General features: G+C 43.4%; 1 protein-coding gene across 1 annotated transcript in view; it reads right to left on the bottom strand.

Annotated features, from left to right (window-relative positions):
* The window catches only part of UGCG (UDP-glucose ceramide glucosyltransferase), a 36,660-nt gene extending 9,202 nt beyond the window's left edge, over window positions 1-27,458 (bottom strand). The window contains exons 1-2 of the mRNA XM_042015250.1: window positions 27,258-27,458; window positions 2,239-2,380 (exon numbers count right to left, since the gene is read on the bottom strand). Of these exons, the coding sequence (XP_041871184.1) occupies window positions 2,239-2,380; window positions 27,258-27,355 (240 nt within the window). The 5' untranslated portion in view covers window positions 27,356-27,458. The remainder of the gene's footprint in view (window positions 1-2,238; window positions 2,381-27,257) is intronic.
* Window positions 27,459-27,945: the final 487 nt, after the last annotated feature.

Here is a 27,945-nt window from a genome sequence, read left to right as displayed (position 1 = left end):
ATGGGAATTAAGATTTGTTCTAGCACTACAAACTATCGGCAAATACCTCTACCTCTCAGAATGCAGACTCAAAGTCAATTTGGCTAAGGAGCAAGCAGTGTTTGATTTCTACCATCTTATATCATGGAAAATGGATTTAAAAAGATGAAAGAGTTGTCTCATTAAGCAGGCAGGTCCTCTCATCACAACAGAATCTTGACAGCATGAACACCATAGAAACAAACAACTGAAGAAATTAGGTTTTTACTGAACATTAAATGAAATTTTTAAAATAAAATTAATTTTCCTAGTCATTATATAATGACTCTTCAATCCACAGTAGCAATGACATGTCTTTATCCATATTCTCCAAGAAATTCAACAAGAAGTAAAACAGATATTTCAGACTCCAATATTTGAAAAGAGAAAAATTCAAAATAAATGGTCTTTGTATGCAGTAGCAAAGTAAAAAACTAGAAAATGTATGATGAAAGCAGAACAAACATGCTTATCTACACAAACATTACCATCAGGTTCATTTGGATTTAACACAAACAGAAAACCTTTTGCAAAATTACAATATGCACAGTAGGTGAGAACTGTTCACTGATAAAAATATTATGTGTAAGTCCTGCAGTTTTGAGACAGCATAACTGGATTCTATTCAAGAGAAGACTATTTCATACATGGAGGATCACAGAAGAGAATCGTTAGCACTGTAGGTTGAATTGAGCTTCAGTGGGAAAGGTTTCAGATTAATCTTTCAGAATAATTTTTCACTGCACAGCTGAACTTTGAATACCAGGCAATACTGTTGTTCTAATTTTTGTGGTCAATCTTTTAAGGTAGTTCTATACAATAACTATAAAAAAGTTTTCAGACAGTTTGAGGACCCTGCTTGTACTGTCTAATCTGTGCTGCTGTAAACTGAAGCATTCAGATATGCATTTTCACTCTCCTTAGGAAAAGTATGATTATCTACTACTATCTGAAACTCAGATTTGTGTGGAATAGCAACATTTTAAGATTATTACCCATGTGTTTTCACAACCAAGGATCAAGACTACCTCTTGTAAAGCTAGATCCAGCACAACTGTTTTTTTGAATTATTAAACAAGTTTTATTTGTACTCAAATGTTTCAGCTGCATAATGTTTTAGTGTTCATTATAGGTCATGTAACACCTTAAGATATTGCTGAAGATCCTTTGCACTGTTTGCAATATTGGCATACACAGCACGCCTAAAGTATGCTTTAAAATGTGCTTGGCCACACTTTATTGCACTCTGTTGAGTTGAAAGGACTCATATGTTCATGTCTGAAGCTTTTCAAAAGGCCCAAAGCTTCACTACAGAAAAAATTTTCAACTTCTAATTAGTTCCAAATGCTAGGGATTTTTATTTGTTTTACCCTATCCACTTAGGTGTACAGCTTACACAAACCTTTGATCTTTTACAATTGAAACAGTAGTGTCAAATGCAGTTTTGAGAAGAATTGAGAAAAGAGTTTTTTTATTAAAGCTAAATTTCAAGTTTCAGAATTCAGCAGATACAAATACAGTAAAAAATGTATTCCTTTTCCCATCCACAGGAGGATACTTCAAATACTGAATGATATAGCGAACATTTGCAGACTTCTTTTAAGCTCTTTGGAGCAAGAAGAGCATCTGACACATGTATCAATTATACTGTTTATCACTTATATTACAAATTCAAACAGCGTTTAACAGCAAGTGTGAGCTTTTTTAAACTATTTGCTTCCCAACACCAACCATGGCTTAGAGACTACCCTATCTACCAACAACCGGTGAGGTACACTACTTCATCATTGAGCAACTCATCATTGGATGAACCATCAGTAAGAACCATCAAAAAGTTTCAGGCTGTCACTTAAGTGCTCTCTTTTGGAGGATCTCTTACAGAGAAGTAGCCAACTGAGGAGGATTTCTTGCCTCTCAAGTGATCTTTTACAGCAGTATGAAACATTTTAATCTATAAACACCACAACACAGGAATAATGATTAAGCAAATATTAGTGGAGTGTAGAGTATATTTCATCCCTAAGCCTTGGATGTGTTCCTCAACAGACAGCTTTCCAAAAAGGAGTAAGTTTTGTTTGCAACACGTAAAATATGTGATTATACATTTTCTGCAGAAGGAAGAACAATCCGACACAATCAAGCAGCATAGTTCCCATCCAAGCTTCTCATATGACTTTTTGAGGCATAGGAGGGAAAAAAGACACTAAATAATATACATACTTTTGGATAATCCAGCTCAAAGAAGGTTTCTAGGTTGTTGATCAGGTTAGGATCCACGCCTTTTAACGGCTTTAGAAGTGAAACACCAGGAAGCTTGCTATATGGCTGTTTGTCCGTGGCTTTCTTATTGAGGTGGAGGCGTCTGTAATGAAAAATAGCGTAGAACTCCACTTAAGAAAATATGCTAAAGAAAGCCATTCAAAATACAGTCAGAACTAAGAAAGCTTGGGAGTTAAATTTGCTGGAAAAAGAAATAATTCTAGTTGTTGAAAAACAGCTATATTTCTATCCAATAGTTGATGGCAAAGTTGATGTCAACAGCTGATGTCAACGGCAATACCTAAAAAAAACCTTAGCATGACATGTAGGTTACATTCAGCTTTATTTAACTCATTAGATATTTCAAGATTAATGCATTTTGAGCAACAGGAATATAACCTTTTTTCAAACTGCAGTAGAGACAAGGTTTTTCTTCCTCCACAGCATTAAAACTCATAGCATTATAACAAAATCATCATAGAAAACAATTTACTGTAAACAAGGCAAAAAAGCAAAAGGCTCAGGTGCTTTTTCCTGCTTCAAGTTCTTCACCATTTAGAGCAAACTGAAAGCACAGGGGAAACAGTTTATCCCACTGATAACTCCAAGAAAAGATTAAGAATCAATTAACAGTAGTATAAAAATCCTGACAGCAGGCTAGGTCAGAACCATAGATAAACTTTTACACACAATACCAGACAGTTACTGGTATTTCAGCAATGCATCAGAATTGTTTAGGTTTTGAAAAAGACTTTTAAGATCATCAAGTCACACTATTAACACAGCAATACCAAGCCCACAACTAAACCATGTCTCTAACTGCCACACCAAATATACAGAATGTGTTGGCAATAATGTCACAACTCACTAAAATCAATGCTTAATCGTACACTCCAGTGTAAATGAATACAAAATTCAATTACAAAAGCTTAATGGGAGTCAGAGACTGAATGTTATAATCTATGGCTTAAACCTCTTCATGAAGGACTTTTGCTTTTTATAGCAAAACTGTATTAAAAAAGCTGTAGAGAAGACACCACACCCTGAACAGGCCTTCTGACTGGGGCTCTGAACTGCTCGCTGATGGAGGTAAGATAGAGTAAACTCAGGTCTGGGGAGAGAAGAATGCATTCAAAGGGACCAAGCTTAACACCTTTGGAGTGGAGACCACAGCCCCATGGCTACCAGCTGCCAGGCTCGCACAGACCCTCGCACCGAAGTAGGGGGAAGACAGGCTTTGGGTGTGTGTTGGAAAAGCCTCTGGAGAGAGGCACAGTGACCGCCCATCCTCCGCTGTGCAGAGCCCAGCTGAGGGGCCCCTTCACCCCGGGAAAAGCTTATCCACAGCAGAAGGGGGTGTCAAGACCCATCAAAGGCCCCCCCCAGGGGTCCCCAGACCCTGCACCAGAGCCCCAGAGATGATGCAACAGACCCTCAGTGTTGCAAGGGACAGTGTCAAACTATCCCCCTGCGAGGGAGGCACCTGGCCATTTCCACCTGGCCCAAATGTGTATTAATCCACTGGATTCTACACTTTTCAGCGTGGCAGCAGCAGTGGGGGATCCTCACCACCAGCAGACCAGACAGAGGGGAGCAATGAGATGTCATTGGGACCCCCAGAAGGGTGATATGCTTCCACCTGACCCATGTCACCTCTCCCTGTTTCCCCCTCCCCCCTTCATTTTCTATTTATTTATTTTCTCTTTCTTTCTCTTTGCCTCTTTTATTAAATAAAATATATCAATTTTTTGGCACCAACATCTAACCTAGTCTGGTTTTTATCACGTTTTTTTGGGTATATTTCAAACCTTTCTGGGTCCAATCAGTTTTTTTCGCAGAGACATAGTTTCCTTCGGTCTTCTGTGTTAAACCGGTTCATAACAATGGGCCAGTATACAATATAATTTGCATCAAGTAAATACATATGCACAAGTAACTAAAGGACAAGTATCTGCAGAAACTTAAAATTTGCAAATTCATGTATATACCACATACTGCAGTTCTCTACCATGAATAATAGTCACACTGAAAGACTATTTTCTTGCAATGTGTACCTAATGATGTCAATTTTCAGCTTAAACTTTCACCAAGTAAAATTACTGAACTATGAAGGAGCTCCAGTAAGAGAGGAGTTTCCAGGAGATCTCTAGAATTTTTTTCCCTGAAGTGGGACAGCAGCATTTGATACCTAATCAGGCCCTGCCAGCATGTTTTCCTTTTAGGCAGGTTAGCAGCTAGATATCATGGCCATAATGTTACAGAGAATAAACAATGGTTTGACCAAAAAGACAAAAGAACAAAGCAGATTGTGTCCTAGTGCTGTTTTTGAGTCCAGGCCTGGGCTCTGCAGAGGTAAATGGAAATAGACTTGCTGAGCATTTAACCGCCAAGAGATGGTCAGACCAAAGCAAAAAGAACAGTAATTCAGACAGCTATCCCAGACAGAAATTTTCTTAGCAATGTTCACAAATGTAACAGGAAATAAGGCCTTTAGTGCCAACAAAAAGGAAGAGTCTCAAGAATGAAACTTTGACCAGGAGGGTCAAAGAGTAGATAATGCAAGGGAGAAAAAAAAAGGAAGTGTAGCAGAGGGTTTTATAGAGCAATAAAAGCCATAATAAACAGGAAACACTAGAAGGAAATGCCAGAGTAATAAGCTGGGAAGACAGCTCTGAGGCAGGACTGTAATAAAGTGCATCAATATTACAAACCATGCCACCACAGTATTATGCGGGTGATTGAATTACAGAAAGAGAAGCCTACAGACTGTGCAAGAGAGAGAAACCTGGCAAAACACACAAATAAGACATGCAGCATTATCACAATCTATTCAGCTATGAAGCACCGTACAGTTTTGACAGCAAGTGGCAAGACTGTCCCTAAAATTCTCTCTTAAGTAAGACTCCAGTTCATGTGCTATTCATAACACTGCACGAAAGTGGCACCCTGCCCTTCTGAAAGCACTGAGGTATTGTGACACTAAAGTAATTGCAGTGCTCTGTTAGAGTCCACATATCAAACAGGAAATAAACAGTAAACCAGATCATTTTACACCAAGGATTATTTGTGAAGTGGCGTATTCTGACAAAGAATTAAAGTTACAATTGAAAACCTACCAGAGAAATAGGCCAACCATTCAAAAAGTCACAATATTGAAATTCAGGCTAACATTTAACATGGAAGTCAAAATAATAGACTAAATTTAAGGAACATTAACACTGCTGATGCAAGTACATTCTACGTGAATCTGCCACAGTATATGTACCAAAGTTTCCAAAGCAGAGGTAAGATGCAGCTGGTATTTTTGGGCACTAACTTGTGCTTACACTGGTTCAGTTCTCTCAGACATATGTTGTGATCACAAAGGTCTTAATTTCTACATTACTCTGCATATATAACATGTACAGTTCAAAATTATAAAGCTAAGTAATCCTTCCTCAAGGTTCATATCATGTATAGGATAATATATGTTATTTTGCATTGAAATTAGTCCAAAGCAGTCAAAACCACTAATGACCTTTGAACTCTGAAACAGATGCTGGCAGAGCAGTGTTTGTTGGCACTTTCAGACAATGTGTGTAAAAGTAGCCAGGTTATATTCAAAGACTTCGGCACCCACATTTATTAAATTAATCAGCCTGCAGTCCCTAGGTAGTGCAACTGAATTTTTTTTTTATACAGTCTGGTACTGGTATACATAGATGGGGAAAGGCAAAAAGAAAAAGAGCCATATGGTAATGGTGTCAAGAGCTGTAGTTCCACTATCCAGCATCATCAAAAGAGCACCTACAAAATTTTCTCTAACTTTATTGCTTATCACAATAATAATTAACGCACAGAAGCACCTGTACCCTAGATTTACTCTAAGCAGAGGACAAAAAATGTCTCCAAAGAAAATCCCAACAAGTTCTCACTGTTGGATGAATTCTTGCTAATCTGTACCAAATTATGCAACAACAACAACAAAAAAAAGGCCAAGACAACACCTCCTCTCCCCACCTCATCGGGGCAGAAGAGTATTATCATAGAATGATTTGGGTTGGAAGGGACCTTAGACTATCTAGTTCCAATGTCCTGTCATGGGCAGTGACATCTTCCACTAGATTAGGTGGCCCACCACCCTGTTCAACCTGGCCTTGAACATTTCCAGGGATGGGACATCCACAGCTTCTCTGGGCAACCTGTTCCAGTGCCTTACCACCTTCACAGCCAAGAATTTCTTCCCAGTATCTAACCTACTCTGTCAGTTTGAAGCCACTCCCCCTTCTCTTCTCACAACATGACCTTGTAATCCCTCTCCATCTCTCTTTTAGCAAAACCAAACACCTTGCTACAGTAGACAGGCTGCTGGGTCTCTCAGAGATACACCTTTGAAATGCAGCTGAAAAAACCTCAACAGTCTGTTGGGGTCTCCTCTGCAACAACAGTCCTTTCACTCACGTCCACCTTCCCACAGCAGCTACTTTTTAATTAAAGAACTATCCTGTTAGAGGGAGGTAAGTAAATCTTGATGACAACTTTTAATAAATAAATGCTGCAAGACAGCAAAACAAGATGCAGAAAGCCCTGATGAGGCTCCTTGAAAACTGTGGTTTCACAGGCCATCAAGATAAGGTAGCAGATCATTACTTCTGAAAGGGACTTGTTTTCGCTTCTACTTCTGAATTTTTAGTGATCTGAAGCATCTCACACAGGTCTTTGTGGAGTGTGGGTCTGCTATGGAATACAGGACATGAGGTCTCATCCTGAAGAGGTATAAGAAAATGCAAGATTAACCTTTCTGTTACCAAAAGGAGAATAAAAGGATGAGCTCCTCGTATCTTCTTTACTTTACATAATGAAATATCTATCTATATAACTATATATTTAACTGCGTGTATATAGTTAAAACTCTTCCAAAAGTTTGGTACTTTTATCCACAAGAAGAAAAAAAATGAAATTTGCTACTGGTATACCACACTGGTCAGTGTACTAAATACAATTGAAAAAGACTGGAGGATTTCAAAAAGTATTACAGACAGCCCCTAAATTCATTAAAGTGGTAGCAGCATAATTGTTTCACCAATACTAATATTAGCAGATATAAAATCTTACCACCCTTAATGTTCCACATAAGAAGGCATACATAGCTAACAAATGTTTCAGCATCTCACAGCAGTTACTTTTTATACAGCCATCTGATCATTTTAAAATTAAGTAACCAAGAATACTTTTTATACAGAGATAGCACTTCTATACATAAAATAATGTGTGCACAATAACATCCTTGAGACAACTGGTTATGGGATCAGAACACAAATAGTTTCTCCTCTATCCTTCCAGCTGCAAAGAAGGATGAGAGAAAAAACAGCACCAAGAAGTGTTGAGGCCCTCCCCCTGCCATGTGGTCCTGGGAGAGGGGTCCTGGGGGGAGGATATGGGGTTTTCCTGCCCCTGGTCAGCCTCGTTCCCCATTGGTTGTTTTGTGTTCCCCTGCACGGGCAAGGACCCTCGGGTCCCGGGATTGCCGCAGTTCCTCGGCAGAGCCCCAGCCATGTGGCTGGGGAAATAAACATCTCTGAAACATTTATCAAGAATCTGTCCATATAGATTTCTTTTCCATGGGCCTCGTTGTTTGATATGCGTGTTACAGAATCCTCACTGTAACAAAGAAGACCAAGCAGAATATAATACCTGGCTCCATAACTGGTGTCACCAGCAGAGTTTTGGGTTTCTTGACACCATGGCCTGCTGGCAACTGATGGGGTTTACCTGTCTCAAAGAGGGGGGAAAGGATTTTTGCATAGGTGTTAGCAGGCCCCATTGTAACAGCTTTGAACTAGATTTAAAGGGGAAGGGATAAAAATCAGACATGCTAGAAATTAGCTTGGGGACAGCCTGTCAGTATTTAAGGAAGTGTGCTAGTGAGGTCCTTCAGTCTGCCATCTCAGTGGAGGCAGGGGATTGAGATCTATGTTGCAGCAAAGACATAAGGGTTACTGATGTCCTAGAAACTACAGGAGTGTTTGAAAACTGTCACATAGGAAAATCTCACTCCAAAAAAAGGTGGCAGGATTAATTGCCCAGCTGAAGTGCATCTACAACAATGTATGCAGTATAGGCCACAAACAGCAGGAGCTGGGAGCCATTGCGTAGCTTGAAAACCATGATTAGCTATCACCATGGAAGCTGGGTGGGATGACTGGCACAACTCAAGTGCTACAATGGATGGCTATAAACTCTTCAAAAGGGATAAGCAGGGAAAGAGAGATGGTGGGGTAGCCAGCATGTTAGGGACTATTTTGGTTGTCTAGAGTTTAATGATGGTGATGATAGGGTTAAGTGTTTATGGGCAGGAATCAGGGTAATAGGCCAAAAGGGCAGAAACCCTGGTGGGAGTTAGTTATAGACCACACAACCAGGAAAAAGAGACAGATGAAGTATTCTGCAAGCAGCTGGGAGAAGTCTCATAATCATTAGCCCTTTTTCTCACAAGGGACTTCAATCTAACAGATGTCTGCTGGAAATACAATACAGCAGAGAAGAAGCAATCTAGGAGGTTCCTGGAGTGTGTGGAAGATACTGATTGTATCAGGAGGCTGAGTGAGCCCATTAGGGGGGGCACCCACTGGACCTTTTGTTTGTTATCTGAGGACTGGTGGGTGATGGGATGGTTGGAGGCTGTCTGGGACTTAGCAATCACAAGATAATGGAGATTCCAATTCTTGGAAAAGTAGGAAAGGTCATCAGAACTGCCACCTAGGACTTCCCGAGGGCAGACTTTGGCCTGTTTAGGAGACTGTTTGACAAAGTACCCTTGGGAGGTTACCCTGACATTTTTCAAGAAGGAAATCCTAAAGGCACAGCCAGCAGGCCACCCCCATGTGCCAAAAGACAAGGCAGGGAAGACGAGTGACCTGGCTAAAGAAAGAGTTTTGGCCGGAACTCAGAATGAAAAGGAGAGTTTATGACCTTTGAGAGAAGATGCAGGCAGCTCTGGTGTCATGAAGTTATGGAGGGAGAAAAGTAGATGGGCCAAAACACAACTTGAAGAACTTGATCTTGCTACTGCCATTGAAGACAATAAAAATGTATACCTAAGTACATTCGCAACAAGAGGAGAGCTAAGGAGAACCTCCATCCTTTATTGGATGCAGAGGGAAACACAGAAATTATATGGAAAGCCTGAGATACTGTCTTACTTGTTTCAGTTTCTAACAGTAAGACCAGTTGTTCTCCAGGTAACAAGGCCCATGAATGAAGGCGCCATAACCTGGGACAAAATGATGTGTGACCTGCTACACCACTTAGATATACAAATTCACAGAATGTCTGGGTTGGAAGAGACCTTCAAGATCGAGTCCAACCCACGCCCTAGCACCCCAACTAGATCATGGCGTGTGCTTTTTTTAAGCACATCCAGGGATGGTGACTCCACCACCTTCCCAGGCAGTCCATTCCATCACTTTATCACTCTTTCAGTAAAAAACTTTTTCCTAATATCCAACCTATATTTCCCTTGGTGCAGCTTGAGACTGTGCCCTCTCGTTCTGTCAGCTGCCACCTGGTGAAAGAGACCAACCCCCACCTGACTACAACAATCCTGCAGGAAGTTGTAGAGATCAATAAGGTCACCTCTGAGTCTCCTTTTCTCCAGGCTAAACAACCCCAGCTCCCTCAGTCGTTCCTCATAGGGCTTGTGTTCCAAGCCCCTCACCAGGCTTGTTGCCCTCCTCTGGATGCATTCAAGTGCCTCAACGTCCTTCCTGAACTGAGGGGCCCAGAACTGGACACAATGCTCAAGGTGTGGCCTCACCAGTGCCAAGTACGGGGGAAGAATGACCTCCCTGCTTCTGCTGGCCACACTATTCCTGATACAGGCCATTGGCCTTCTTGGCCACCACGGCACACTGCTGGCTCACGTTCAGTCAGCTGTCAACCAGTACCCCCAGGTCCCTTTCCGCCTGGGCACTGTCCAGCCACACTGTCCCCAGCCTATAGCATTGCAGGAGGCTATTGCGGCCAAAATGCAGGACTTGGCATTTGGACTTGTTAAACTTCATCTTATTGGACTCTGCCCATCTATCCAACCATTCCAGGTTTCTTTTCAGAGCCCTCCCACCTTCCAACAGATTGACACACGGTCCTAGCTTAGTGTCATCTGCAAATTTACTAATGAATGTCTGGGGCTGGACAGGATCCACACAAGGCTACTGAGGGAGCTCACAGAAGTGCTCAGCAAGCCTCTTTCAACCACTTACCAGCAGTCCTGGCTAATGAGGGAAGTCCCAGCTCACTGGAGGCTAGCCAGCATGACAGCCATCTGCAAGAAGGGTTGGAAGGAGGGTCTGGGGAACTAACTACAGGCCTAACAGCCTGACCTTGGTGTTGGGGAAGGTCCTGATGCAGATCATCTTGAGTGTCATCATATGGCATGTACAGGACAACCTGGGGATTAGCATGGGTTTAGGAAAGGCAGGTACTGCTTGACCAACCTGATCACCTTCTATGACAAGGTGACCCAGCTGGTAGATGATGGAAGGGCTACAGGTGTTGTCTACCTGGACTTCAATAAAGCCTTTGACACCATCTCCCATGGTGTTCTCCTGAAGAAACTGGCTCCCGATGTCTTGGACAGCTGCAGTCTTCGCTGGGTTAAGAACTGGCTGGCTGGACCCAGAGAGTGACGGGGAATGGAGTTAAATCCAATTAGTGTCCAGTCAGCAGCGGCATTCTCCAGGGGTCAGTACTGGGTCCAGTCCTGCTTAATACCTTTATCAATGGTCACAAGACCAAGTGCACTGTCAGTTTGCAGATGGCACCAAGTTGATCTGCTGGAGGGCAGGAAGGCTCTGCAGAGGGATCTGGACAGCCTGAATCCATGGGCCAAGGCCACTTGTGTGAGGTTAAATAAGGCCAGGGGCCAGATCCTGCACTTGGGTCCCAGCAACCCCGTCCAGAGCTGCAGACTGGGGAAGGAGTGGCTGGAAATCAGCCCAGAGGTAAAGGACCTGGGAGCGGCTGAACATGAGCCAGCCATGTGTCCAAGGTGGCCAAGGGGGCCAATGGCATCCTGGCCTGTATCAGCAATAGTGTGGCCAGCAGACCAGGACAATGACCACTGCCCTGTACTGGGCACTGTTGAGGCCACACCTCGAGTCCTGTGTTCAGTTTTGGGCCCCTCACTACAAGAATGCTGAAGTGCTGGAGTGTGTCCAGAGAAGGGCAACAGAGCTACAGAAGGGTTTGGAACACAAGTCTGATGAGAAGAGACTGAGGGAGCTGAGGGTGCTCATCCTGGAGAAAAAGAGGTTTAGAGGTGACCTTATCACACTCCACAACTCCCTGAAAAGAGACTGTGGTGGGGCAGGGGTCAGTCTCCGGTCCCAATAACAAGTGGCAAGACAAGAAGGGCCTCAAGTTGCAGCACCAGGGAAGTTTAGGTTGAATATTAGAAAAAAATTCTCCACCAAAAGGCTTAGCAAGCATTGGAATGGGTTGTCCAAGGAAGTGGTGGAGTCACCAAACGTGGAGATAGTTAAAAGATGTGTAGATGTGGTTCTTACGGACATGGTTCAGTGTTCAGTTGACAGTTGGACTTGATGATCTTTGAGAGCTTTTCCAACCTAAACTAGTGTACAATTCTGTATTTTCCTATGTGACTAAGATTTTTTCTATATATAATATTATATAATAAATATTTACAAATATAATTACTTTTTTTATAATAAATATGTATGTGCAGGTTTTTGTCTGCATGTGACGGTGGGAGGGATGGGGTATGTACAAGAAATCATTGCCACAGCTCTAGTAGACACCATCAGGAAGCAAAACATGGAGGCAGAAAAACACAAGAAGACTCTGCAATGATACAAGTAAAGGTAAATAACACACTATTATCAAGTACTTGTTTCTTCTACTTCTCTGCCCAGATTTAAGCACACCGTAATACTACTGTTGTATTACTGTGGAGGTCTACTACACTATTACTCCTTTTTAGGGACCTCCTAGATCTCAGAGAGATTTGAAAACTGAAAGACAAATCAAACAGAAAACCAGGAATGACCTGTGGCCACTGGTCTCCCAGCAAATTGAGAGAATTTTTCTTAAAGCAAGAATTAAACACCTTGATCTTGTTTTCAACCTTTCTTCCCCTTGAGAGGAGTTTTATAATGTAGCTGAAGCAGTTTAACTGCAGGCTGCTACTGCTCAGAGGCACTCCCCCTTTCCTCCTCTCTTTCTGGGATGTCCTGTGCTGGCATTTGTCTGATCCCACAGTGAACTAGCTGAGATACATAAACCACCACATAACTATTACTCAACATGTAATGTTAGAATTTCATCACTTTAACCTAGTAAGCTTGAAAGGATGCAGCAAGATGATCATGCAGCTTCACAGGCAGCAAAGGTCCCCCAGTAATCCTCCTCCTGTGCTGCCATCAATACCAACCAAACAAGACATCATGCTAGTATTGATGTCCATACAATCCTCCTTCAAATCACTCACTCAACTGAAAGTTAAATCTGCCTTTTGTTTTCTTCCACATCAGATTGTCTTCTGCCAAATTAGATTTCAGGCATCTTATGGAAGGCTGCACAGAACTCCAGAGCACGTTCAAGAAGGCTCTGAATGTGCTGCCAAGGCCACAGGAGAAGAGTAGGAATAGGGTCTCCTTCCCTCTATGCTTCAGCGGGCTTCCAGAAGAGCTGAGATGAGCTGACCATTGATTTGGGTCAGGTGCCTAAAAGCTACTGCACAACCAACTCTACATCACACTTTTCCTTCACAGCATTCACTCCCTTATAGGTTGCTCCTTATCTGCCAGAAACAGCTAACTTGAGTTAATTAGTAAGAGAAAACACTGCCGGTGCTCACAAGAGACTCTTGAAGTAATACTTAAGGCACACCACTCTTCTACCTCTCTTGACTGAAAGGAAGACATCAGCCTATAAAAATAGGCTAGTGCCAGGCACCCTTGCTTAGCTGCTGGCCTGATCAACCCATTGCAGCAGTCAGTCATTGCTCTCAGAGAGGCATTCTTTCCCATCCTCCACTTCTGTCACCTGCTCACATCCAATTCAACAGCCATATGGACACACGGCAAGTCCAACCACACATTCACCAACGTAACAGTTACACAACTGTCAGATCCAACAATAGGGAGGAGCAGAAACACACAGCTGTGGACAACAGGAAAGGACTCAAGGGGAAACCCTAACATAATTAAAAACATTTAACATGTCACTTGGCCTTGATAAAATGTTCAGAGACAGGAGGAAGTAGATGAGTTTGAAAGAAGAACATGGTAGGTATGATCCAGGTGTGCACTTTGTAGGAGAGACTTCTCGGCTGTCTGCCAGCAGAGGAACAGTCACAGGTTTGTGCATGCCTCAAAACCACTGAAAACAAGAAATGCAACGCTGCTTTTTTGCATACTAGGAGTTTATGTTGAAAAGCATGCTACAATTGTGCTTCATCACATGCCAGCTGAGTGTACTGAGTGTACATATTTTCTCCCTATACTTCCCATACCTCCACAGACAAAATGAAAAGGACCTGTCAGTGTAATGCACTGAAATCACAATGGGTAGTGGAGAAGAGAAATGATAAAAAAAACCCCAGTAAACCTAAAACAAGCTCAAAAGCACCAAAAGTCAAAACTTAAAAAAAACCCCAAAACAACCAAAAAACAAAACAAAAGAACACCAAACACCAATTTGCTTATGCAGTTTTGGAAAGGCATAGTCCAACCAGTGGCTAAGAATAAGGCCAAAAAAAAAAAATCATATCATGTAGAACAGTAAATGTCCCATCTAGTGCTACTTGCCATTTCAAATTTAAAAACTCCATGCACTACTGAAATTCTTCAACCAGCATTTTCCAAGTATTACCATGAAGTCATGTTCAGCAGATGCAATCCATAACTTGATACAGTCTTTTCTAAAACGGGGCAATGGGGGAGAGACAAGGGGAACTAAAAATGCTTTCAAATACTTTTTACAGTTTTAAGTAGAAAAAAACTCCCGACCTTATCTTTCAGGAATAAGAAAGAGCAAACACTAGACACCTCAACTTTAAGCCAGCAAACATGTTCTCTCCTACTCCCCTCCCACTCCCCCAGGACAAAAGAAGAAACAAACAGGCTTCCATACAATAGGCTGTGGCTGAACCTGAAGCAACAGGAACCCTTTTACTGAGGAAGTCTTTGACAGTTTACAATTCAGCAAGCTGAAATGAAGTGGACTTAACAGAGACACAGCAAGTCGCCTACAACACATCCATTGCTGCATCGCACTAAGAATTAAAATAAACACGTTTTTCCTTGTAGTCTATCTGCAGTCTGCCATCAAAATAGCAATTTATTCCCTGTTTCTGCTTTCCCACACCCTCAGCCCACTTGTGGCTATAAAACAGTCAGCACCACAAGACAAATTGGATCAGCCTGCTGATCAAACAGGGAACTACTCCACAGAAAAAAATTGCTTGCTGATCTGAGTCACCAAATAGCCACATGCTCACTAAAGGCATATTAGAATGGCAGAAATGTTTAGAAAGGCATAGCAGTAGGAGGGGATTTGGATTATCCCCCTGAGCATCAAATCAAGATTCACTGAGGCATAGAAACAGAAATGTTTTTGGTACTCCTTGCAACAAACATTATGCAACTTTAGAGAACTGCTGCATCCAGCATAATATGCGTTTTGTTTATGAAAGCATCTCCAGGGGATGGCCATAACTCTGGGCCAGATAAACCAACCACAGCAGAGAGCTTTTAGTACAGGATCAACCCATCAATATTAAGTGTGGGAGCTTCTAAAACACAAAACTTCTGAACAATTTTATTGTGAGACTATTCCATTCAGTTTTCTGACTTTTTTTTGAAAATCTGTTAAGATTAAACTAGCTCGGCCTCAATTATTTCATAAGGCACAAGTTTAAATGACAACATTATTTGCTAAACATTACATAATGTGCATCCTACAGACTCCAGGCTTCTCCTCCTGTGCAGCTTTTTCCAGTTTCTTCTCCCTTAAAACTTTCAAAACAGTTAACTGCCAGTAACAGAATTATGTTAATGGCTAATCAGAAACTATATTAACAAACCATACATGCCAACATTTTTTCTTTATTTTCAGTGTATGACAGGCTGATTTATATTCCATTAATTCAGGAACAAGTGTTTCCAGAGTACAAAATAGCATACTGTTTTGTACTGAAAAAGACACTCCAACACCAATTCACACAAGTTTGAACACACAGTCTGGGGCCATATTACCCACAGCTGGGGTAATAAAAAAGCTGTAAACCTTGTCTGGACTACACAATTGTCAGTAAGAGGGTCACTGCTCTCATGCTGCAAATACCTTGGAAAGCTTGAATAAGTCTCCTTTATGAAACACCAGAAACTGACGGAAGCAATTATATAAAAACAAAACCGCTTTGAAAGAAAATGCTAAGTTAAAATTTAACACTTCTACACTCAACATCATGCTTGACTGCATTTCAGAAGAGCAATTTTAAATTTTTTTTTACATTTCCAACAAATAAGAACCAGAAAAATCAACTTATCAAATTTTACCTTATGTCTACAAAAACCCCCAATACTTGGTTCATACTGTCAAAAAAATACTGCCCTCACCACAACACAAACCACACAAAAGAATCTCCTTGGAAATGCAGGTATAAAACATATGTATCACCTCTCTTAAAAATACTTAAAAGGAAGTGTGAAGTAACAATTTTGAACTCAATTTTAACTCAATTTTTAGCTCAAAGTATTTCAGTATAAAGCATTTGGGATATCTTCTCCATAACAGCTCAGTACATTGACCAATATCTGATTTTCATCAGCTTGAATATTTTAACATGTGTGTATGACCAGACAAATGATACTTCTGCTTCAAAAAATAAGCAGAAATAAGGTGTAGCACACTACCCATTATTAAAGCAAAGCAGCAGTTGTCTGGGAAATCATTACAACACAGGCAAATTGAATAAAGATCAAGACAAGTGCTTAATAAGAATAGGACGGCTGCAAACGACATAAAAGTGAATGGTTAACTTCATTCAAAGATTCCTCCTCATGGACTCAAATTGTTAACAAATCCAAGATGAGCCCTACCAAGAGAGGGGGAAGAAAACAAAACAGTCTTTGGTTTACAAACAGTTATTTCTAAAGAGCGGAGCTCAAGTGGTCTAAACCAGACCAAACCAGCTAGCAGCACAAACTGGCAAAGATACCAGTTGTTAGTTATCCTGCTGGTTTAATGAAAAAAGATTGGTCCACTAGAAGCACCCACCAGCTGTTCAAAAAACAGCTGCAAGAAATAAAACAAATCCTCAGCAAAGTGTTGCAAGTAGCGCTGGCAAGACAGTCCTAATCTTTCACTTAGTACAATGCACCCCTTCAATTTTCTATCTTTGTTTACGCTTGTAAGAATGCTTTTTACCCTAGTTGTCCAAAGGACGGTGTAAGACTTACTTTATACATGCTGAAACTAGAATAAATTGATTCAGGGTATGAATTCACCCAGGCCAATTATGAGAAGATATAGTCTTGCATAGGTCCTCATCACCCACTATTAAAAGTAATGTATTTAAGAAAATACAAAATTAGTCACCTTGCAATTAGCAAAATAAAAATCTTTTCTTAGTCTCTAGGAAAAGATATCTCACAAAGTAATTAATACTTTCTTTTAAACCACAGTCGTCAGTAAATGTAAAACCAATATTAAATGTGTCAAAACTACAGTATTTTATTTCAGTTAAAAAACTATTTAAAAATCCTAGTGAACTCTGACACCACTATTTAGCATTACGCAATTCTCATGAGTGATGGACACACATACTGAAGGGTGCTCTGGTAAAACAGTAAAACTAGTAATATGCTCAGCATATAACTCAGAAATTTCAGATTCCAATTTTTAGAGTAATTTATCATCTACCATTCTACTCATCCACCATAATCAAAAGCCATGCTTTTATGGAAACAGTTCATGTAAAGCATCAACTTCTTAAAACTTCTTCAAAATCTTCATATCCTGACAAATGCTGACAGAAAGATTATATTTTTCCTCATCCCACTATTCAGCTTCTTCCACTCCAGCTCACATACAAAGCTGGATGCTTTTTTGCCCTGTAACAGCTCCACTAACCCAACCCATTTCATTTCCATACTACATACTCCAAATCTTACAGCCTTCTATCTTCCCCTTCCATACAAACCACTCCCAAGAGATGTGACAAGTGGGCTTTAAAATCAAAACATGTCTATTGTACTATCTTCCCTCTTCGCAACATAAGTTGAGAAGAAACACCATCCAGACTGCCGTAATTCCTCTCCTTTAAACGAACACTAGACAGTCTTTAATCTAGGCTTAGGTTTCTTGCATTCTGATAAATCATTCAGGGCCACTACTACCATAATGTCTACCCCAAAGTTTATAGTCTGTGTCTTATCCTCCTGACTCTCATTACTAAAAAATTGGCATGCCCTAATTGCCTTCAACATTATTGGTTTTCTCCCACATTGTTACCACTCTCAGATTTCTAGTCCTGCACTGTTTAGCTTTCCCTGTTTATCATGCTTGTAATACAGAAACTTATTCACAATTTCAGTATATGAAAAACTAACTCCTGTTTTTTTTCAGATATGTCTTCCCCTAAGGATTACCTAAATTTAAGCCTTATTATTACTTGGTTTCAGGTAAACTTCTACTTGTTTAAAATAAGCAACACACAAAACTTACGGCCTCCACACAACCTCCTTCTTAGTCTACTGCTCCATAACAGTCCAGGATAGCTGCCTCAATGTCATCTTTCACAAAAAAATCACCATACAGCAGAGGTTGGAAGGCACCTCTGGAGGTCAGCTAATCCAAGTGCCTGGCTCTAACTGGGGTAACTAGATTAGGTTGCTAAGGACCAGCCAGTTTTTCCTGTTTTCAAGGACGGAGCCTCCACAAACTCTCTGGAACGCCTGTTTCAATGCTCAGCAATGAGTGTCTCCTTTGCTTTGAAATAACAGTCTTTCACTTGAATTTGCCCTTGTTGCTTTTAATCTTGTCACTAGGCACCACTGAGATGAGTCTTGGACCTCACATCCTTCATTCCTCCAAACAATCAGGTATTCACACACATTAACAGGATCCCTCCAAGCGTTCTCCAGGCAGAGTTCCAGCTCTCAGCCCCTCCTCGTGTGTCAGATGCTGCAGTCCCACCATCACCTCTGTAGCCCTAAACCAGACTTGTGCCAGCATACCCATGACTCATACTGGAGAGACCAAAACTGTGCTCTGCACTCCAGACACAGCCCCTCTGGTGCTGTGTACAACAGAAGGATCACGTTCCTCAACCTGCTAACAATGCAGCAATGGCTTTCTCTGCCAAAAGCATGCTGCTGTTCATAATCAAAGTGATGTTTAATTGGCTGATTGGCACCAATCAGCACTCACAGGTCTCTTCCTGCCAAGCTGCTGTCAAGCCTGTCAGTCTCTAGCCTGTACTGATGCACAGAGTTATTTCTGCCAGGTGCAGGACACGGGATTTTCCTGGGTTGAGCTTCATATGCTTCTTGTCAGACCATCTCTCCAGCTTGTCTGGGTCCCTCTGAACTTATCTGGTCTATTAGCCACTCTCTCCTGTTCTGTACCATCAGCAAACTTGCTTATAATGTCATATACTCCATGTCATTAATAAGATGTCAAACACAACTGGTCCCAGAAATTATTAATACCTGATGATTTTGTGCATCTCAAACTTAGCATTCCTTCAATAGTTTCCATCTTCTATCACAAACTAATATTATCATATCAATGCACTGTGAACATACAGCAAACTGTGAAAATTTGTTTCAGCTTCAAGCAGGGGATGGAACTGAACCCTCAACTGGCATTTCCAGCCTAAAGCACTCCAATTTCCTTCACAGTGTTGAAAAAAATGGCTTTCACCTCTGACTCCAGGTTGTTAGAGGAGATTGTCCCACTCTGCTCTGCACTGGTTCAGCCTCCCCTCAAGTACTGTCTGCAGTTTTGGGCACAAGCATATAGAAAAAAAAAAGATACAAAGCTACTAGAGATTGTCTAAAGGAGGGCCACCAGGATGGTGACGATTCTGTAGGGAAGCCTTATGAAGAGCTGCTGAGGTCACTTGGTCTGTTCAGCCCGGAGGAGACTGAGGGGAGACCTCATTAAAATTACAACTTCCTCACGAGGGAAGAGAAAGGGCAGGCACTGATCTCACCTCTGTGGTGAGCAGTAACAGGGCCCAAGGCAATGGCGTGAAGGTCAAGGAACACAGGCTGGATACTAGAAAAACGTTCTCCCACAAGGAAACAGTCAAAGCATGAAGTCTGCCAGAGTTAAGGAAGTGTTTGGACAACACTCTCAGGCACATGGTGTGACTCTTGGGGATGTCCTGTGCAGGAACAGGAGCTGGACTTCTATGATCCTTGTGGGTCCCCTCCAGCTCAGGATATTCTGTTTATTCTGACCTCTGCATTCCCACACCCTATCATTTTCCTGTCTTCCTCCCCAGTAACCACTTGACTTCCAATCTTTGCCTTGCTCTCTTTCAGATTTGCCTCTGCTACAATGTTGTTCTCCATTTACTGAAACCATACAACCCATACAACATAAAGTTGTACGCATGTAACACTTGTGGCAAACACCTTCGGGTTTCTGCATAAAGTAGGGCCTATCATCAATGCACAGATTATGGGAGACAGGGTTACTGAGGGAAAAAGCAGGAAGATTAAACGTCACGTCAGACCAAACAGAAGCCTCAGATAACTTTCCAACTTTTCATGCCTCTCCAATGTCCCAGTTTATGATCAAACACCTAAGTATTTCTTTTGCTTGCTTTTAACCCTTGAAGAACTTTTGCAAAAAGACGCTGCTAATCAGATCATGAATTTGCTCTGTTCCCTGTTGCACACATTCAAGATCACAGACAACAATCTGCTGTTAGTCACCAACACTTTACATCATCCTTGTCATCAGCTACATAACTGGAAAAACTATTTACCTTGAGGTAGACAACCTGCATAAAACATTTAAGTGTAAGTTGTTCAAGTTGAATAAAGGTTCCTTTAAGTCACATATCCAAGAACAGACACGGCATTCTGCATGTGCTAGACATCTTCCCACCACTTCCTAGAGAAGCTCTACTACAATCACACTTTGCAGTTCTCCAGGTTTGGTTATCAACAGGAGGCAAGGGTATCTCTCATCTCATAAAGGAGTATTTGGATTATCTCCATCAGAGTCTACCAAAATGTTTGTTCACTTATGCTTGGTAACACTTGATAGTAACAGGAGAGTTCTCTAAACATTGCCTTTTAAATTAGTATACACTACAATCTACCTGGCTCCTATCTGCAACAGGATGCGTCTGCAGCAGTTCCACAAAACAAAAAAAATGCAACTTGATGGCTAATTGAGTAACTACTGCTGCTCTTAACAGATACCCTACCCAAGCTATTGCCAGACACTGGAAAACCTAAGAAAGTCCAAAAAAGGAGAGAGTCCCACCAACAAACAAAAAGGCAAAAATGAGATGACAGTGAGAAACAGAGAGATTAGAGCAGGATAAACCTGGACACAAATTAAAGACTGAGCAGCAAGAGAGGGTCAATGAGGAAAAAAAAAAGGGTTGACGAGACAAACAGAGAAATAAAGAGACATAAAACTGTTATTTTCTTCAGAATTCAGTGTCACAATTACTATGCAATAAGAGATTATTAACCAAAATATCAAAATTACTTCACATAAAAAAGGCAGAAGTTAAGCATCATATATGTGGAAGTTTTTGTTTAGGTTTAGAAGCCATGTTTAAGAAGTTCTTCAGTGTTGCAGAAGTACCTCTGGAAACTTGAGTTTAATGCATCTGTGCAAACTGGATTTCCTCCTTGTGCCCACAAACACTACAATAAGGCTATTAATTACTTCTAGTTTCGTCTGGGTTTTTTATTACATGTATACATTTATGAAAAGTCTTGATTTTCACCCAGCAGACAAGGCCCAGTTACACCCAAATGCCACATAAATGCAGAATTCATTATTTCTTCATTGACTACTGTAACTAAAAGCTTTTAAAAAGAATTTGTCTAAAAACAGCAGTATGTTTATCAATTAAGTGACATGCAGTACCCTTCCCACTTACACCTGGGAACCAAGACAATGAGCAACCTCAATATCAACTTACTGTGGCTGCCTTAAAGTGATTTCCATTAAGTGCTATAATTAGAATTGCCACTGACAACTGGGACAAGAACAATGAAGACTCAAAGCCAGAACATGACTTCACATGAGTTCAGGTTTTTTGACCAGATAAATACAAATGGAAAGACAAATAAATAGCTTAAAAGAGTTACCAAACATTATCTAATGTCTTTAATATCTTTATTGGGGACCCAGACAACAGGATCAAGTGCACAGTACATTCATAATGACACTAAATTGGCCAGGAATACTGATTTGCTGGAGGGTAGGAAGACTCTGGAGAGGGATCTGGATCGATAGGCCAGGACCAGTTGTTAAGTGGTGTTCCACTAGGGTGGAGGTGATGGGGGGGTGTGAGTGAGCTGCTGTGGGTGCTTAATTGCTATCTGCATTTAAGCCATGACAGTGGCTCAACAAGGTGAGCTGCTGGGTCCTGCACTTTGGCCACAACAACCCCATCCAGTGCTACAAGCTGGGGGCAGAGTAGCTGGAAAGCTGCCCAGTAGAAAAGGACCTGGAGGTCCTGATCAACACCTGCCTGAACATGAGCCAGCCATGAGTCCAGGAGGCCAAGAAAGCCAATGGAATCCTGGCTTATATCAGCAACAGTGTGGCCAGCAGGACCAGGGCAGTGATTGTCCCTCTTCACTTGGCACTGGTGGCCACACCAGTGAATCCTGTATTCAGTTTTGGGCCCCTCACAACAAGGAAGACATTGAGGTGCTGGAGCATGTCTAGAGAAGGGCAATGAAGCTGAAGAAGGGTCTAGAGAGTAAGTCCTGTGAGAAGCAGCTGAAGAAAATGGGGTTGTTCAGCCTGGAAAAAAGGAGGCTCAGGGGAGAGTCCTTATCACTCTCTACAACTCCCTGAAAGGAGGGTGTAGCCAGGTGGGGGTCAGTGTCTCCTTCTAGGCAACTACTGACAGAACAAGTGGACATGGCTTCAAGCTCTGTCAGGGGAAGTTCAGGCTGGGTATCAGGAAGAATTTCTTCACAGAAGGGGTTGTCAAGCATTGGAATGGACTGCCCAGGGAGGCTGTGGAGTCACCTTCCCCAGGGGTATTCAAGAAACGACTGGACATAGCACTTGGTGCTCAGGCTTAATTGATAAGATGGTGATCAGTCAAAGGCTGGAATCAATGATCTTGGAGGTCTTTTCCAACCTAAATGTTTCCAACCAAAATGTTTCAAACCCACTGAAATTAGAGGGAAGAAGTGTCAAGAACCAGATTTTGCAAATGCAGTATGGAAGAACAGTACCTTAGCTTTGAGCTACAACTACTACAACTTTGGAAGCAATCACAGCATGAACCAATGCAAAAGAAATATTGTCTGGACCTTAATCTTAACAACTGCTGAAAGCATTTCAAGACAAAAAAACTTACTTTCTTGAGTAACTCCCTTTGCCTACTTAATTCACACATTCTAAGTCTTTTGCTAAATCAAACTTTTTAAATACCAATAGAAAACCACAGAAGGATGACTGTCTAGTCCACAACAGCTTTACTGATATGTCACAACATTATCTTAGTACTCTAGTGGCACAGAGGAGACCTTACAGTTCAGCAATAGAGCATGGCTAGACACAGTGCAGACTGAGTACAAGCAGTACCTCAACGACTTTTAAAAAGTTAAACTAACAATACTGTCTGTAAAGAGAAAACAGGAAGACTAATTAGTTTCATCTTTCTTATTTCCTGTAACAGGACCAATGTATTATTCAATATATGCCAAGTATCACCTAATTCTATTCTATTACTGCATCCCCCCACTGACATAAAAAAGCAGTTTCTGCCCATAAGTGAAGACCCCTTCATACCTCAGGGGTCTAGGAAAGGGTGCAGTGTGCTATGTTTGCCATCCAGGATAAAACTAGTCTCTGTGAGACAAAGGGCACTAGTAACAGTGCCCAGCCACCAGAGTTCTCAGGGCATAACACTAACAGTCATCTTTTATCTGGGGTCCTTTCCCCGTAAACATGCTCCAGCATTCAAAGCAAATACAGTTGATCACCTCCTCCACTATACTGCTTGCAGGACCAGGCCACTCCTCCACATACAACTCCATTAGACAACCCCCCAGCCCTCCTCCCTTGCACAGGGCAACGCTAACACGTAGCACAGGCTCCAAACTCACCGGCACACTGCCCTCTCTAGCCATCAGCTACATCCCATCAGCTACAGTTTTCCAGCACCACCACAGTCACTGCAAGGACAGTTCCCTGGGATGGCTGCTTTAGTGTCCATCATTTCTTTATTTTCACTTCAAAGAGCAGCTGTGCGGTCACACTATGGGGAGCTGTGATCCTTTTTCCTCGGATCTGCCGAATCACTGTAACCAGGGCACCTTCATCACAACAGCCTGTGAACCCAGAACAATTTGCAATTTGGTCACCTCAGTGCTACCATCTGCTCACCTCCAACCATGGGCCACTGTTTTGCACTAAACACCCCTGTTGCCATCAGCCCATTACTCTGTCAAAGACAGCTCCCAACTCTGGCCCTGCTGAGTTGGCGATTCCAGAACCCTGCTGGAAGCAGACTTTTCTTCAGGAGCCTCAGAGGCTGAGACTGGATCACTCCAGTTCTCACCCCCCCCCCCCCAAGTTTTCTGCCTGTTAACACACAATTTTTACATATACTTGTAACACAAATTCCCATTTACAAAAAATACAACTCCTTCCAGATTTCACACCACTGCAAACACTCTAGATGCAGGCCATACCAGGTCCAGCTGTTGCCTGCATTCCCCTCCAATTACTGTCACAGGTAAAATTGCCTCAACTCAGGCAATTCTATTTAAATTATTGGCAATTATCAGGCAACTAATTATCCATTTGGGTATTGAGGCAAAAAAAAGAAACAACCTAACCTTCAGGGAAGGGCCTTTTGCCCTCCTTCCCCAGGCTCTGCTTCAGAAAGAAACATTTTCCCCCTCACCCTCCTATTTGAATTACTCATTTGCATTGCTCCTTACACCCGGTCCCTCCCCAGCCCTTCAGCAAGATGACACAGGAGGCAAGGTTCAGCACATAATGCTTTTTCTGCCATGCCTTACTTCTTACTCATTTTCCTCCACTGCTCGTTGTGCCTTAAACTGCTACTCTGCTCTAGCAGGTGTAATTGCTCAGGAGTGACTTATGTACAGGTTGCAATCCCTTTGGCAGAGTCTGTGCCCCAATATGGGCCTGCCATAGGCTGCAGGCTCCTCAGGAAAGAGTCAACCATGGGACTGCAGCCCCTCAGGGAGTCTCTACCCCAGCACAGGTTGCCCACAGGTCCCTTCAATGGTGCCTTACCTGCAGCTCAGAGTGCACTCAGGAGTGCCCCTGTCCTACTGTTGCCTTCACAGCAGGCCGTCCCTTTGAGGGGATAGCTCTCGTGGCACTGACTGCCCAAAAGTGTACTCTTCCCTCTATCTCTTCCCTGTTCTTTCTTCTCACATCTCTTCGCATATCTCATCCTTCTTCCTCCTGTTCGTCCTCTTGCACGTCTTCCCCATTTGTGTCTCCTGCCCATTACAGCTGTCACTTATTCTTGAAAGATTTATGAGCAGTAGCACCACACACACTCACTTGACAGGCTGAGATTTAAGCATGCAATGGACTGTTTTAATCAGCTTTAAAGCTGACCAAAATCAGCCATGACCAAAGTAGTCTCTTCCCCCACTAAGCACCCTTTCTGTCCCCCTGTACTGAAATCCTGCCATTTGTGTCCAAGATAACCCACACAGGTAGTTTTCAAGAAGTTAATTATCCAAGTGAATATAAGATCTAAGGGTAACTGAACTACAGTAGAAGAGAATAAAACCATAAGAGCTTATAAGTGATTTCACATTTTAAACAAACATAAAAAATAAAAACAAGAGAAGAAGAAGCAAATCTTCAGTATGCATGAATTCAACTCAGGAAGTGTGGACGGCATGAGTGAAGAGTGGTGGATTGAGAACTGGCTGAACAGCGGATCCCAGAGGTCATAATCAGGGTCCAGTTGGAGGCCTGTTCCTAGCGGTGTCTCCCAAGGTTCAGTACTGGGCCCAGTCTTGTTTAACTTATCCATCAATGACTTGGATGAAGGGGCAGAGGGCTCCTCAGCAGTGTCACTGACACTGTAAAGCTGGGATGACTGGCCAATACCCCAGGGTACTGTGCAGCCCTTCAGAAGGACCTTGACAGGCTGGAGAGATGGGCAGGGAGGAACCTTCTGAAATTCAGCAAAGGCAAATGCAGGGTCCTGCACCTGGGGAAGAACAAGCCCAGGCACCAGCACAGGCTGGGGGTGACCTGCTGGAAAGCAGCTCAGTGGAGCTCTGGTGGACAACAAGCTCTCCATGAGCCAGCAGTGTGCCCTGGTGGCCAAGAAGGCCAGTGACATCCTGGGCTGCGTTAAGAGGAGCATTGCCAGCAGGGCAAGAGAGGTGATCCTGCTCCTCCGATCAGCCCTGGTGAGCCTCACCTGCAGTGCTGTGTCCAGTTCTGGGCTCCCCAGTAAAAGAGAGACAAAAGAGAATGTCCAGCAGAGAACTATGAAGATGATTAAGGGACTGGAGCATCTTTCATATGAGGAAAGGCTGAGGGAGCTGGGCCTGTTCAGCCTTGAGAAGAGACGACTGAGAGGGGACCCCATCAGTGTCTATGAGTATCTGAAGGGAGGTGTCAAGAGAATGGAGCCAGGCTCTTCTCCGTGATGCCCAGAAATAGGACAAAAGGCAGAAACTGATGCACAGAGGTTCCACCTGAACACGAGGAAGGACTTCTTTACTGTGCAGGTGACTGAGCACTGGAACAGATTGCCCAGAGAGGTTGCGGAGTCTCCCTCACTGGAGATATTCAGGAACCCTCTGGACAGTCCTCTGCCATGTGCTTTAGGATGAACAGGGATGGATGGACCAGGTCATCTACTGTGGTCCTTTCCAACCTGACCCATTCTGTGAGCTTTATCACAGGTACCTATCAGATGCAGTAGAGCAGCAAGAAAGGAGAATAGATAAGCACAAGGAAAGCAAACAGAAAATCAGGTATTTCTAATCCTAGTAGTGACGCAAGAGGGCCTTTTACTTAAGAGAGCAAAACGACTATCTACAAAGAGATGCATTCTTAATCCTTTCCCACATACCCACAGAAAATTCCTCTGCCAGGTTCCATCTGCCTTGACAGTCACTAAAATGCAAACACTGCTCACAAATTCTAAAGGTATTTTTACTTGGACTTATCCAAGAAGGATCTGACTCACTATATATACTTGTTTTACTAGTACTGTCATTATTTCTCAATACAAAAAAGAAGTGTGCTTATGGCTGGCACAGAGTACTGTGTTCTTACAGTTGTTCAGCCGTACAGCGGTTGCAGAGTCAAACATTACACATTTTGTAAGTCCTGTGTACTCTGGTCTCTCACAACCACCGGGAAAGCCACGCTTTACAGGTGTATACAGGCACACAACAAACCCCAAGCCTACCCCAGCAGCACTAAAGGCAAAGGAGCAAAGATCACGGCACAGAGCAGAAGGCAGAAACCCAGAGGGCAGTTTTTTACCCGAAGACCGACGGCAGGGACACAGCTGTGCCCTGAGCACGGCCAGCCCGAACCCCAGGTGTCTGGGGTGGGTCTGCGGGAGGCACACCGGAGGGAGGCAGCCGGACCCCCGGGCTGACACCCAGGGGCAGAGGAGCCGCCGGCCCGGGGCGGAGGCGGTGCGGCGGACGGGGCCCGCTGCCCCGGGCGCGATGGCGGGTGGGTGACGGAACAACGCCGGCGCCATCCCCCCGCACCCCGGCGCTTACGTGTAGATGATGGACATGAAGTGCATGAGCCAGAGCACGACGAAGAGGATGAGCCCGAAGATGGCGAGCCCCTCCGAGGCCAGGGCCAGCACCGCCATCCCCGGGGGGCGCGGCGGCCCGAGCAGGAGCCGGCGGCGGAGCGGAGCGAGGCGGGGGCACGGGCGGCCCGAGGGCGGCGGTTGCCGCGGGCGGGCTCTGGGGCGGCTCTGGAGGCGCCGCTGCTGCTCCGCACCGGCCTGCGCGCGGCAGCCGCTGCGCACCGAGAGCCGCCGCCGCCGCCTTTCTGTCAGCGCAGGAGGCGGGGCGGGCGGGCACATCCGTTACCGGCCCGGCCCCCGCCCGCCGCCGCCGCCGCCGCCTGACCTTGGGTCCAGCCCCCTCGGCCGCCGAGGGAGGCGTTGGGCTGCGGCGGCAGGCGAGAGCGGTGCTGCCCGCCCGCCCGGTCCGGCCGCCGGGGAGGGGTGTGGGCGCGGCAGAGGGCTGGCTCCGTGTCGTCCAACTTTGGTGTTGGCCGCTGAGGAGAGCGCAGCCCCTTATCCACAGAGGTGGGGATCGGGGGTAGCCGGATATTGCCGTTGTTGCCGAGCATCTCTGAGAAGAGACTGCGGGAGCTGGGCCCGTTCAGTCTGGAAAAGAGAAGACTGAGAGTGGATCTCAATAATACATATAAATACCTCAAAGGTGGATG

Source organism: Corvus kubaryi, unplaced genomic scaffold (genome assembly GCF_017639235.1).
Source record: "Corvus kubaryi isolate FWS band 111438036 unplaced genomic scaffold, C.kubaryi_AGA036_p1.0 split3-37296, whole genome shotgun sequence".
Lineage (NCBI taxonomy): Eukaryota > Metazoa > Chordata > Aves > Passeriformes > Corvidae > Corvus > Corvus kubaryi.
Note: the sequence above shows the minus strand (reverse complement) of the source record. Positions and strands in the feature narration are given on the sequence as shown.